Raw genomic sequence first — 14,243 nt, 5'->3', positions numbered from 1 at the left:
CCGCTTGCTGGTTGGCCACTTAAAGCTGGAGCCCCCCGGTCGAGCAGACCTTCCGGCTGAAAAGGTCCGGCTTCCTAGTGTCCCGTGACTTACATGTGGGACCCAGCTGTCCTTGCCGCTCTTTGTGGTTTGCCGCATTGACCACCAGAGTCCCCGGCTGGGGGTGGGTGAAAAGGTGTTCGTACCCTTTCTGCGGCACAAAATATCGTCTTTCCACCCCTTTAGCGGTGGGTGGTATAGAGGCTGGAGTCTGCCAGAGCACCTTAGTGGTGTTTTGGATTGTTCTTATGAGGGGCAAGGCCACCCTAGAAGGACCCTCCAGGGCGAGGATGTCCACCACCAGGTCAGAGTCCTCCATGACCGCCTCTGCCTGGAGATTGAGGTTTAGGGCCATCCTCCTAAGAAGGTCCTGGTGTCCATTGCCGGTAGGGTGGTGGTGGTGCCGGCCACCACCTCATCTTGCGAGGAGAGGGACCGCAGGACAGGGTCTCCTGCCCTTCCGGCTCTCTGGAAGCTGGGTCAGGTACCTCGGAGCCTCCCGTGACTGGAGCTGGCTCCAGTGTACTGATGGCGCTGGTTCGGGTGCTGCGCCTGAGCGTGAGCGCCCAGAGTCCCCGTCACGTGCCCTGGGGGTTTGGCAAGCCAGCAACGTGGCTGCGGGGGGGGGGACGGGGTGCAGATGCCACTGATGTTGGCCTGGAGCCCTGACCCTGAGCCTGGTGGTAGGCCCAAGGGGTCCAAAAAGGCCATTGTACTGGGCCCTGCCACTGGGGCGGCCAGGTGACCGCCGGTGCCGATGACGCCACTGGTCTGCGGTGTCGGGACTGGCAGCAGGAGTGGCTGTGCTGCGACAGAGAAGACTCAGCACCTGTACTCAGACGAGCAGTCTGTGCCCGGCCGCGGGGGGCGGAGCTGGATGGTGCCGGGGAGCGGCACAGGGGAGACGGGGAGCGGTGCTGTACCATCATGGGCTTGCCGCGATGATGAACCAGAGGCGGTGCTGCCGCAAAGGGTGCCGGAGCCACGTGCGGTGCCGGGCTGGACGTGGTCTTGCGCTGCCTCACAGGTGTCCAGCTTGGAGGTAAGGTCAAGCTCTTCCTCCAGATCCTCCTGAGACGGGGAGTCCATCAGCACGGGACTTGACGGGCCTCCCGCTGGGGCGGAGTCGACGGTGTCAGGTCTTGAGGCCCAGGCCATGGGTGTCCCGCTGGAGGATGCACCCCGCTGGAATCCCCTCGCGGCTTCTTGACAGAGGAACGACCCCTGACCGCCTTCTTTTTCTTATGCGGCAGTGGGGACTGCGAGCGGTGCCGCCTGGTGGCAATGGCCTTAAGGGCTGGGGAGCGGCACCGGTGCTCCTTGGAGGAGTCCTTCCTCGGTGCCAGGACATCCCCCACCGAGGCCAGGGTGCTGCACACCGATGATGCCGGTACTGCTGCCGGTACCGGTTGCGGGCGGAGGGTCAACTCCATCAGGAGGAGCTTCAAAAGATAGTCCGGCGCTCTCTTAGTCCTGGGTCTGAAGCTCCTGCAAATTGGTCCACTTATCTGTCTGACGGCCCTCTCCTAAACCCTTGAGACAGGCAGCATGGGGATCACCTGTGGGAATAGGTTTCGCACACCTCTCGCACGCCTTAAACCCTTGAGACCGAGGCACGCCCTGGTGCCTGGGGATACTAGGACCGGGTTGGGGGGGGGGAAAGCCCCCCAAAGTAAGTCCAACTACTCTACAAACTAATATATCACAAACTAACAACTATATACAACTAAGAAAAGGGAACCACTAGGTAGGCTCTTGCGAATGCAAGAGACTGACCTGCTCCAACGACCGTCACTGGCAGTAAGAAGGAACTGAGCAGGCGGTGGGTCGGCAGGGACCCATATACATTGCCATGAAGGCGTCACTCCAGGGGTCTCCACAGCCGACCTGACGGGTACCGCCAGGGGAAAAACTTTCTGATGACCGTGCATGTGGCACACACGCACACCTATTGGAATGGACATGAGCAATCACTCGAAGAAGAGACAGGGAATCTCAAGTAGGAGTAGAGAGGTTATCTTATCTCTATATTTGGCACTGCTGTGACCAATACTGGAATATTGTGCCCATGTCTGGTGCTCACAATTCAAGAAGGATGTTGATAAATTGGAGAGGGTTCAGAGATGTCACAAGAATGATTAAAGGATTAGAAAACATGCCTTATAGTGACAGACCCCAGCAGCTCAATCTATTTAGCATAACAAAGAGAAGGTTAAGGGGTGACTTGATTACAGTCTATAAGTACCTACATGGAGAACAAATATTTAACAATGGACTCTTCAATCTTCAATCAGACAAAGGTACATGACCCAATGACTGGAAGATAAAGCTAGATAAATTCAGACTGGAAATAGGGCGTAATTTTTTAACAGAGGGAGTAATTAACCATTGGAACAGCTTACTGAGGGTCATAATGGATTCTCCATAGGAGGTCATATTAGATGATCACAATGGTCCATGTAGTAGGAAGAGAGTCTGAGACATAAACCCTTGTATCAGAGGCCTCGTATGAGGCAGGACCTGCTCACAGAATCTGGCAAGAACAGGGCTAATACTGCAGAAATACACACTCCTAAGAAGCGCTAAGCACAGAATATTCACACAAACACATCCCGCTATCAAGTGGTACCAAAACATCCTGATGTCAAGGATGGTTCAAAAATGTTCTCCAAGGGTAACAGGAACATACTGATCCCTCCTAAAAGATAAGGTCAGGATAACAGTACATAATTGAGATGTTTTGATTGAACCAACATGTACAAGGTGATAATTAGGCACATCAGGGGGCAGTGACTAACTATGTCAGAGGCAGTAAGTAACTTGTTTGTATCAGGGTATAAAGATGCATCGAGAGAGTATCTTTGTCCAGCTGAGGGGGGAATGAAAAGTCCCACCATTCACTGAACCACGTCCATTGTCACCAGTATACTTGTCTTAGTATCCTTGTAGAGTCTGCCAGGTGCTATTACCGTGCTTTGTTGACAATAAACCTGGCCTAGTGCCTTCGTACCTTAACAGATCTTGTGGTCATTGGGCAGTTTGCTCAAGGTCTGCTGTGCTGGCTGTCTGCGCAGAGCTGAGGCAGCACACAGGAAGAACACACACACACATACAGCCAAACATCTGACCACAGTTCCTTCTGGCCTTAGAATCTATCTTGAAAGTTTACATGAGGTCTAGAATGCGTTAACTGCCACCTCACCTCCTTCCTAGACACCTTTTATCCTCGCCAGGACAAACCCTAGCAGGTTCAGGATCCTGGCTGCACAGGCATCTTGATCCCACCAGCGGAAGTGTGCAGGGACCATTTGTTCTCCGTGGATTGGTAACAAGACACTGCTGCTTAAAGGGCAGCTCTGAATCACTATCAAAACTCTCCTCCCAACTAGTGAGCATAGGGAGAGAACAACCTGGGCAAAACATGCGAGCAAGAAATGAGAGACCCGTTCCACACACAAACCTAGTGAGGCTGAACAATGCACTTATTCAGGAGCAGGAAAGGTGCAGACTACAGTTCTTGAGATTTGGTGTATATAGTTCGCTGGGCCCTATATGGGAGTAGTTCAGGGCAGGGTCTGTGGGAATGCAGGGGAATCGGGAAAGGGATCATGTCAGGGTCACGGGGCTCAGACTCTGAACACACACGTATGCGTGTGCACACACACACACACACCCCTTTCGCAAAGTAAGCTCTCTGTATTTGTCTGAGGACGTCTGCAATACAGGGTTTCATCTGGTATAAATAAAGTACAAAATCTTACAATGTCTTAATCATTATTTTAACAAAAATACTAAAAACTGAGTAAAAACTGAAACCAAAGGGGGAGGGGAGACTACCAAGCACATGGGATCTCCATAAACCTTTGTAGAAACCGGAGTAAAAACATTTTCTCTTTATGATAAAAATCACTCCCTCCCTTCCAAGAAGGGCAGCTGCAGAACACGGAGCCTGGGCAGGTGCCCCAGGGACAGAGGGGTTGGGAACAGCCCCCAATGCGGGAGGCTGTATCCAGTCCACAGTGATGTCTCCCTCCTGGCTCAGTAGCGTCCAAATGGGTTGTTGTTCTGCTGTGGCTGTGTATCTGTTCAGATCAAACACAGAGTTAGACAATCACAGGATTCTGGTCCAGCTAGGAGATGCCCATCAGCTCTGCAATTCAGAGTCTGATTGTGAAGAGGAGGGGTTAGGTAGGCAAGAGAAGGGGCTACTCGGGTCTTAGACTGGGACACTGCACCTCTGTATCACTTGTGGCACTTGATGCTCTGCTCAGATGCCACACACTCTGATGCCAGCTCCTGGGGCTTAGGATAGCAGTACTATCAAAATTCCACTTGCTCCTGGAAAGGTGGGGATAAATTGTGTCAAACCCAGCCCTCTACGCCTCTTCTGCTCAGCTCCACACTGGTCCTTGGTGTGAAATAGGTGTGGAACAATGTGGCACTGAAAGGGAGCGGGTAGCTGCCTAGGTGATGAGGTTGGAAGTTGAATTATCGTCTGGGCTTTTCTCTTTTAAACAGAACACCTGTAACCCTAGTTCTGTGCAGCACCCCCGCCATACAGAAACCCAAACACTGTTACCGCCACCACCAGGTGCGTGCACAGTATGAGCTGCGCTGGGCCAGCTAACTACCCTGGAGTTCCCACCAATCATCTAACCTGAAGAAAACTTGGGAACTTCAGCTAGTGCAGAATTCAGAGGCTCACATCACCCAGGAGCATGTCATCAGTGCTCATAGACCACACTGGTTCCCACTTACTATCCAGCTGCTGGTTTCAAGACCTATCTAGCTTGACAGCAGGCAACCTTAGAGACCTGCCTCCCCTCGAACTCCAGACCAACTCGGATGCTCTTGCTGATCATCTTTAGATGCAGTGTGCTCCAGGATTGGCTCCTGACTACAGGACTCACTAGCCCTGTGGGGCCAGACTTCCATGACTTGTCGGTTTACTAGTGAGAGGGAGCATTCAGAGTCTGTCATTCCATTACAAAAGCCAGCCATACAGCATGCTGCTGGGCAGGCCCTCAGCAGGAGGGCAGGGCAAACCCAGCCCCAGCCCCAACCCCACACTGGGAAAGCCTGCTGGTAACTGGGGCATTGGAGAGATTTTTTTTCCTCCTCTACAAGTATTTTAGTCAAAGTCACTGCTCATGAAGGCATCAACCTGACAGTCCTGGAGACTAACGGTACAGCACAGACAACAGCAGCGCAAGCGTCTCCTGCCCCAGGTCTCATCCTGAGCTGGACAGGGAGGAGCATGGCTCACCCGATGCTTTGTGCTCTCTGCTGAGACTAACCACAATGGGAGTGAGCTGTGCCAAGTGCGATGGTGCTTCCTGCTACGGGGATGTGTGCACTTGGAACACAGCAGTCTCCAAGACACACTCTAGCTGGGATATGTCACTGAGGTTTATCCCTAGCTGCAGCCTCTTTCACACAGCAAGGAGGTTGCAAGGTTTCTGCTGGATACAAGACCTTGCCCCAGTTACAGCAATATGATCTACATGGGAGCATGCCCAAAGGCTCTCGGAAACTCCAGCTAGAGAAACAGGAGCAACCCTTGGAGTGGTGCTTCTCACAGGGAACATCATACACCTTTGCTCTGGGATCTGACTGGCCCCACGTTCACTGCGGTGCAATCTGGGGGGATGGTTTTACTCTATAAAGACCTTTATGATTTAAGGCCTGTCTACACTACAACTTTAAACTCAGTGGGTAACCAGTTAGTGACATGGCCAGCTTGAAACAAGGCTTGTGTCTGTGCACAACACACTCACTACTCAGGGAGGCATTGGCATTACATGCCAGTGTAACCAGTATGGCTGGTCCTCCCTTCTTTTCCACTCTGCCAGGGGCAATGCATTCTGGGATGCCATACAAGCTGCTGGTGCCACGCGGTGTGTGTCCTCCAGGCACTCGCCCCACCCCGAGGCCCTGTGGGAGAGCAGCTCGGACTTTCAGGAATGCACCGATATGGGAGGCAGCACAGTAGGTAAGTCCACACAGCAGCGCTTTACACAGCTTCGCCCTGTGTATGTAACCGGGACAGAGGAGAGATTCACGAGCTGGTTACGAAACTTATTAGAGGCAGCCTCTCTCTGTATTTCAACACTATCCCCTGGAGCCACGTGCACTAGAAGCCCCTCAGATTGGACTAACTGGGGGCACTCAGCCCTAGAATTCACTTCCTCCACTGCAGAGGAGGGCATGCTGCAAGGCTTAAGCTGTTTGCTCAGGCATTCTCAGAGGGACCAGGGCGATACGTGGTCAGGCTGATGGATAGTATTACTGTTGGGCTGTTATTTAGTGTGGACTTTTCTGGAGGCTGATTATAAATGCACTTTTTACATAGGAAAGATAAAACACGACTTCTGCCGTGGCATAAGCGTTCCTGGTGCTTTTAAGACAAAGAAAGTCACAGGCCGTCCCCCATGAAGTGCACATTCTAGGGATCTATGGAAAGAAACCCAATCAACCAAGTCCACACAAGACTACCACATGGTTGGTACTGAGCACTGCCAGATTTCTTCCTGGAGTCTAGAAGTGAAAGGCTCCATAACCCAATCAGGCAACCAGTCCTGTCAAGAAACAGGGTGGAAATGGTGGCCTTAGAAGGGAAAAGGACCATTTACCCCAGTCACCAGCCACCCTGCGCCTCTGAATTCTTTTTCTTGACTGTTACTATGGCTCTCAACACCTTGGAAAACTCTGCAATCTCACTTGCATCGCACTGGCTCAGTGTATAACGCAGCCTCAGTGAAGCATACACAGGCACGGGAAGGAATATGTCACAGCCCATAAAGGAATATCTAATAGTTCCTGCAGTCACAGCCTCATAAGAAAAATAATGTATAGATACTGGGATTCAAAGGAAGAATTTAGTAGGAGCCGGAATCCAATTTTAAATTGTATTTAGAAGACTGCAAAGTGATGGCATTGCTGTGTTAGATGAACCATAGAATATCAGGGTTGGAAGGGACCTCAGGAGATCATCTAGTCCAACCCCCTGCTCAAAGCAGGACCAATCCCCAATTTTTGCCCCAGATCCCTAAATGGCCCATGCAAGGATTGAACTCACAACCCTGGGTTTAGCAGGCCAATGCTCAAACCACTGAGCTACCCCTCCCTTTTGCTGCACTGAGATGTGGTCACTTCGGGCAGGGTTCAATACACCTGGGCAAAGCCATGGCTGGGCTGCGTCCTGGGAAGTAAGGCAGCATATGTTTGCATCCAGCATTCCTTTGGGGAGGGCTCTGGCTTGGGTGTTTAATAGTTCAATTGCCAGTTTTATTATATCAAATTACTGACGTGATCTGTACAACAGCAGGGTGGTCTGGAGGGATACACCGCCCTGCTGGGGCTCAGACAGCATCCCGCATGGCAGTGCTCAATAAAAAGAAGTCTCTCACTGACCATGCCCTGAATAAAGCACCTCCCTGGCTGCCCCATTAGGCACGAGCTCCAGAATTTATACTCCCGCTGGGATCGTTGGGAGCCAGCAACGACGGAGTGGTACATCCAGAAAAGCAGACCTGACACGTTTGGGAGAGCTGCCCGACAGCCTCCACAGACACTGCTGCCCTGGCCCCTCTATCTGCAACAGGTCTACACGGTTGCTCACTTGGTTGGGAGTACTTTGTGCTCCTCTCTCTGCCTGCGGCCCTGGTACTGCTAACAATAGAACATAGGAATGGCCACATTGGGTCAGACTAATGGTCCATCTAGCCCAGTATCCTGTCTTCTGAAAGTGGCCACTGCCAGGTGCGTCAGAGGGAATGAACAGAGCAGGGCAGTTAATGCATGATCCAAACTCAGCTTCTGGCAATCAGAGGCTTAGGGACACCCAGACATGTGGTTGCATCCCTGACCATCTTGGATAATAGCCATGATGGACCTGTTCTCCATTAACTTACCTAATTCTTTTTTGAACATTGTTATAGTTTTGACCTTCACAACATCCCCTGGCAATGAGTTCCACAGGTTGACTGTGCTTTGAGTGAAGAAGTACTTCCTGATGTTGGTTTTAAACCTGCGGCCTATTAATTTTATTGGGTAATACCTGGTTCTTGTGTTATGGGAAGAGATAACTAACACGTCCCTAGTCACTTTCTCCCCCCAGTCATGATTTTATAGACCTCTCTCATATCCACCCCCCACCCCACCCATCATCTCTTTTCCCAGCTGAACAGTCCCAGTCTTTTTGATCTCTCCTCGTGTGGAAGCTGATCCAGGCCCATAATGATTTCCGTTGCCTCTCTCTGTACTTTTTCCATTTCTAATACATCTTTTTTGAGATGGGGAAACCAGAACTGCACATAGTATTCAAGGTGTGGGCGTACCATGGATATATACAGTGGCATTATGATATTTACTGTCTTACTAGCTATCCCTCTCCCAATGGTTCCATTCTGTTCGCTTTTTTGACCACTATTGCACTTTGAGTGGATGTTTTCAGAGAACGATCCACAATGACTCCAAGGTCTCTTTCCTGAGTGGTAACAGCTAATTTAGATTCCATCATTTGGTATGAATAGTTGGGATTATGTTTTTCAATGTGCATTAATTTGCATTTAGCAACAATAAATTTAATCTGCCGTTTTCTTGCCTGGTCATCAGTTTTATGAGATTCCCTTTGTAACTCTTTGCAGTCTGCCTGGGACTTAACTATCTCAAGTAACTTTGTATCGTCTGAAAACTTGGCCACCTCACTGTTTACCCATTTTTCCAGATTATTTATGAATATGTTTAACAGTAATGGTCCCAGTAAAGATCCCTGAGGGACACCACTATTTACCTCTTTCCATTCTGAAAACTGACCATTTATCTCTACCCTTTGTTTCCTGTCTTTTAACCAGTTACTGATGTATGAGAGGACCTACCCTCTTATCCCATGACAGCTTACTTTGCTTACGAGCCTTTGGTGAGGGTCCTTGTCAAAGGCTTTCAGAAAGTCTAAGTACACTATACCCACTGGATCCCTCTTGCCCACATTTCTTGATCCCCTCAGAGAACTCTAACAGATTGGTGAGCCATGCTTTCCCTTTACAAAGTCATGTTGGCTCTTCCCCAACGACCTGTGGTCACAGTGAGATGGTGTGTAAAGAAACAGGGGAGCGGGGGCTTGCCCGCCCCCAGCTATCACTTTACACTAGGACCAGTTCTATGGAGAGACACACACTTTGGGCGGGGCAAGGGGAACGAGGAGTGCTGGTTTCTTACTAGAGAGTTGCTGCTGAAGCTGTCGGACCAGGGCAGCCGTTTGCTGCTGCTGCTGCGTCTGCTGGAGGCCCTGGCGCTGGAACTAGAGAGAGAGAAACCTGGTGAGCGAGAGCCGCTAGGCTGGTGGGGACTCAGCCCTCGCGCAGGCAGCCAGCACGTGCTCCCCGTGTTGGGCAGCAGCTAGTGGGGCGGAGAAGCGGAGTGCTGCAGGGAGCAGGAGGGAGGGTCTGTGGACGGCCGGGCTATGGCAAAGGGCTCGTCCCCTCTCGCTCTGTGACACACTTACGATGGGCTGCTGAGGAGGAAGAGCCTGCATCCCCAGGCCGGGAGGCTGGCCCTGGGCTTGTGGCTGGGGAACGGTGGACACCTGTGGCTGCTGCTGTGGTGGTGCCTGGGGCTGCTGCTGCTGCTGCTGCTGTTGCTGCTGTTGCTGCTGCTGTTGCTGCTGCTGGAAAAGCGGAAGCAGAGGAGACCGTTGGCGATGCGCCGGGGCAGGCGATGCAATGAGACAGGTGGCCTAGGGAACGCTACAGGGAAAAATCTGTGACTCAAGAAACAAACAGCGACCTTCCCTGACTGCCCCTCAGCCTGACCACTAGACGTGGTTTTCTTACGGGTGACATGGCGGAAGTGAATTCCCTCACAGGGCTCACAACAGAGCCCCGACCACCCAAATCCCTGCGTCCAGCGCCGTAACCGGCAGGCAGACGCCTCTGAAATGCCGGCAGCGGCACCCTGACGTGGCCCAGCACAGGGAGTCGCTTGGGTCTGCACCGCCTGCGACGTCACCACCAGAGAGCCACGCTCTCACGGGCTTGGTTGATGGTGATGTTTGGGAAAATTCTGGACCCGCTTTTTTCTTTAATTGAAAAAGCAAAGAAGAAAACAGAACGGAAAACATGCATGCAACGTTGCGTGCATGAAGAAATGACTCACCGTGTGCAGGAACGACGGTTCTTCGAGCTGTGTCCCCCTACGGTGCTCCACTGAGGTGTGTCTGTCCCCCTGGGCTGCTGATCGGAGAACTTTGGTAGCAGTACCTGCTCGGCCTGTGCATGCCCTGCCGTGAGGCTACCCAATGCTGCTCAGGTGAACCTTCCCCAATTCCCTCTCTACTGCAGAACGTATGATGAAAATTCCGAAGTAGAGGGGAGGAGGGCGGGTCGTGGAGCACCCACAGGGACACACATCTGCACAAGGTGAGTAACTTCTTCTTCGAGTAGTGTCCCTATGGGTGCTCTACTGTAGGTGACTCCGGAGCAGTATCCCCTCCTGGAGGCTGGGGTGCTGGAGTCGAGTCTATGATGGATGATAGTACCATGGCGCCGAATCTGGTATCTGCAGCAGAGTCCCCAAGGATGGCATAATGTTCAGCAAATGTATGCGCAGATGCTAAGGTAACTGGTCTGTAGATTTATGATATAGGGATACCCTTGAAGAAGGTGACGGATGAGGAAACCGATCTTGCGGAATGTGTGAGATTGTAGATGGGGTGCTAAATTGCACATCTGATAAAAGAGTTTGATCATTTGAGACTCATTTAGAGAATTTTTGAGCTGAAATTGCTATGCCTCTAGACCTGTCCATGACAGAGGGAAGAGTCTTGAAGATTTTCTAAAACCTCTTGTCCTGTCCAAATAAAAGGCCAAGGCTCTCCTTAGATCAAGTGTATGGAGGATGGTTTGCCCTATTATGCTGGTGAGGCTTGGGATAAAAGGTTGGAAGGTGAATGAGTTGGTTCACGTGAAATGTGGAAGTCACACTGGGAGTGAACTTCAGATGTGGTCTAAGCAAGACTTTGTCAGGCAAGAACACTGTGAAGGGGGGATGCGACCTCAAGGTTGCTATCTCCCCTATCCTTCTAGCCGAGGTAATGGCAATACGGAACGCCGTCTGTGACACTGCATCCCATATTCTTCATAGTGATATTATTAAGATATGGTCATAGCATAATTAGGATGCATTTTAGGCAAGGTAAGTCATGTGCGGTGTCATTGGGAAAGTTATGATTTGCTGAATATGATTATTCTATTTGTATGCACGTATCATTTTTGTATCTGAAGTTATGAATGTGGACTGTGTATCTATATTTCAAATGTAGTTACACCTGGATAATGCCCACTAGGCAAGATGCTTTCAGTCTAGACAGCTGGTGGGGAAGGGCCTATTCAGGTCAATGAGCCATTAGGGAGAACAACAGGCCTTAAGAGAAGCTTATCTCCCACCTGGTGAGCCTTCCTGAGAACACCACAGACAGCCTGTGGGTGATGGGTGCTATGACTATACAAGGACACGTGACCAGGCCCCATGATGCTGGTCTCCATCTTGGGATGTCAGTATTTTTCCACAGACTTGTCTGGGAACCAAGCTTTGGAACAAAGGGTTCCCACCATATGCAAAAGCTATATAAGGCAGGGAGTGACATCATCTGCGGTTCTTCACTCCCCATACAGGAAGACTCCTGGAAACATCTGAGGAACAAAGACTGAACTGGGGGAAGTACTGGACCAAGGCTAAAGGGATTTCTAGCTTGTGTATGAAACACCTGGGGATTCCAAGCTGTAAAGCAAGTGCAACTTGCCCCTTAAGAATTTGCAACCTGCTTGTATCATCTCTTAGGGTGAGAATCTGCTAATTCATACCCAATCTATTTAGTATATTAAGCTTAGTTGGCGTTTTTTGTTTATTTGCTAGGTAATCTGCTTTGATCTGTTTGCTATCCCTTATAATTACTTAAAATCTATCTTTTATAGTAGTTTTTGCCTTATCTAAACCAGTGAGTTGGAGTGAAGTGTATAGAAATCATAGTTCAAGGGGCAAAGGCTGATGCATATTCCTCTCCACATGGGGGGGGGCGACTTTATGAGCTTATGCTGTACAGTTCCCTCTGGAATCTAGTCTACTTCTATAGGTAAGTGCGATGGGTAGTCACTTTCCTAGTGTGGAACAACACTTCCTGTACCTCTTTAAGCATGATGTTTCTATGTGCTGGAACCATGAAGGAGCCAGGGTTTGAGCTGTAGTATCCATAGGTTGGGATGGAGAGGGTTTCGTTCTACAAGAGGAGGTAAGGAGTGGTTGAAAGAGTCACTGGTGGACACAGCACCAGTTGTGACAGGTAAGGGTACCATGTCTGTCTGGGCCAGGTGGAAGCAACTGGTGTGATGTTTGCTTTTTCTCTTGTTATTTTCAACAGGAATTTCAGCAACAGAGGAAATGGGAGAAAGGTGTAAAGAAGGCCCTTGTCTCACGAGAGGAGGCAAGCATCCCCCATGACGTGCTGGCCAATGCCCACTCTGGAGCAGTACCGTGGACATTTCTTGTTCTGGTAAGTAGTGAACAAGTCTATTATCAGTGTCCCCCATTGTCAGAATATGTCAGAGTACCTCAGAATATGTCTGAGTCTATCCCCCACTTGTGGTTGTGTGGGAATTTGTGGCTGAGACTGCCTGCTATCATGTTGTGTACTCCTGGTAGTTAAGCTGCTGCTATTGTAACATTGTAGGAAATAAACCAGTTCCATAGCTTTAGTGCTTCCACTGGTGCCTCCTTGATGGTGTATGTAATACAGACACGCTATATTGTCCGTCATTACCTTTGTGTGCGTGTCTCCGATCAGCAGACGGAAATGAGCACACACATTCCTGACCGCTCTGAGTTTGAGTAGATTGATGTGAAGGCACGTCTTGGATGGAGACCATTTGTCCTGCGCTGTGAGATCATTGAGATGTGTGCCCCATCCTAACAGAGATGCGTCGGTGGTGAGAAATAGTGATGGGAAAGGCTCAGTGCACGGGATTCCCATGCACACGTCTGCTGGTCTTTCCATGGATTCAAGGATTATTTGATTTTGGTGGGCATCAATAGGAGTTTGTCTATGTTGTCTTTTGGCCTGTAAATCGAACTGAACCATAATTGGAGGCATCTCATGTGAAGTCTGGCCTGAGCTATCATTGATGAGCCTGCGGCCATGTGCCCCAGAAGCTGAAGCCAATATTGGAGGGCTGGATTGCACTGTCTCTATAAGTGTGGATAGACTGAGGAACCTGTGTTGTGGGAGAAGCACTCTTGCTCAGAGTGGACATTGGCTCCTATGAATTCTAGTCTCTGTACCAGTATTAATGTTGATTTTTTGCATTGATTTGTAGGTCCAGATTCTTGAACAGATCCAGAGTGATATTGGTAACTTGCTGGGTGTTGATGAAGGAATGCACCCTGAAGAGAAAATAGTCCAGGTAAGTGTAGATCATAATACTTTGGGAATGTAGGTGAGCTGCCACCACAGACAGGATCTTGAAGAATACTCTGTGGGCCAATGAGAGAGCAAAAGGGAGTACCCTATACTGGTAGTGATCCTGGCCTAGTGTCAATCTGAGATCTCTTCTGTGACATGGTATGATTGAAATGTGAAAGTACGCATCTTGGAGGTCAAGGGCCACAAACCAGTCACCTTTTTCTAATGCTGGAATAATTGTCGCTAAAGTGACCATCTTGAACTTCTGAGCCTTGACAAATTTGTTGAGCACTCTGAGGTCTAGCGTGGGTCTCCAACTTCGCTTTTTCTTGGGTATCAGGAAATAGTGAGAGTAAAAGTCTTTGCGTCTTAGATGTACTGGTTTTATGGATCCTATACTGAGGAGATGGTCTATCTCTTGTCATAATAGGTTCTTATGAGAAGGGTCACTAAAGAGGGATGGGGAAGGGTGCTTGGGGGGGGAGGAGAAATAGATGGAGTACCAATCTCGAATACTCTCCAGTACTCATTTGTCGGAGGTTATCCATTCCCAAGTGCTGCGGAAAGGGTCAAGATGCCGGCATCCATAGGGATGAGAGGGGTTTTCCAATGTTGGATGATATTGAAGAGATTGGTCTGATGGCACCTCAACCAACCCATCAAAACTGTCATTTTGAGATGGATGGCTGCGAAGAAGTAGGTTGAGGGCCCAAAGATTTCCCTTTGGAGAATCTGGACTTTTTTGCGGGGT

At 50.0% G+C, this 14,243-nt stretch overlaps 1 protein-coding gene across 3 annotated transcripts in view; it reads right to left on the bottom strand.

The window, feature by feature from the left end:
• Positions 1-3,715: 3,715 nt before the first annotated feature.
• MED12 (mediator complex subunit 12) overlaps positions 3,716-14,243 on the bottom strand; it is a 76,792-nt gene continuing 66,264 nt past the window's right edge. For 2 of the 3 annotated variants that reach the window (XM_084639116.1, XM_084639114.1), the window contains exons 42-44: positions 9,545-9,706; positions 9,259-9,340; positions 3,716-4,121 (exon numbers count right to left, since the gene is read on the bottom strand). In XM_084639116.1, the coding sequence (XP_084495242.1) occupies positions 4,078-4,121; positions 9,259-9,340; positions 9,545-9,706 (288 nt within the window). In that variant the 3' untranslated portion in view covers positions 3,716-4,077. The remainder of the gene's footprint in view (positions 4,122-9,258; positions 9,341-9,544; positions 9,707-14,243) is intronic. The other variant, XM_084639115.1, reaches the window with a different exon arrangement.

Source organism: Lepidochelys olivacea (assembly GCF_965140295.1).
Source record: "Lepidochelys olivacea isolate rLepOli2 genome assembly, chromosome: 9".
NCBI lineage: Eukaryota > Metazoa > Chordata > Testudines > Cheloniidae > Lepidochelys > Lepidochelys olivacea.
Note: the sequence above shows the minus strand (reverse complement) of the source record. Positions and strands in the feature narration are given on the sequence as shown.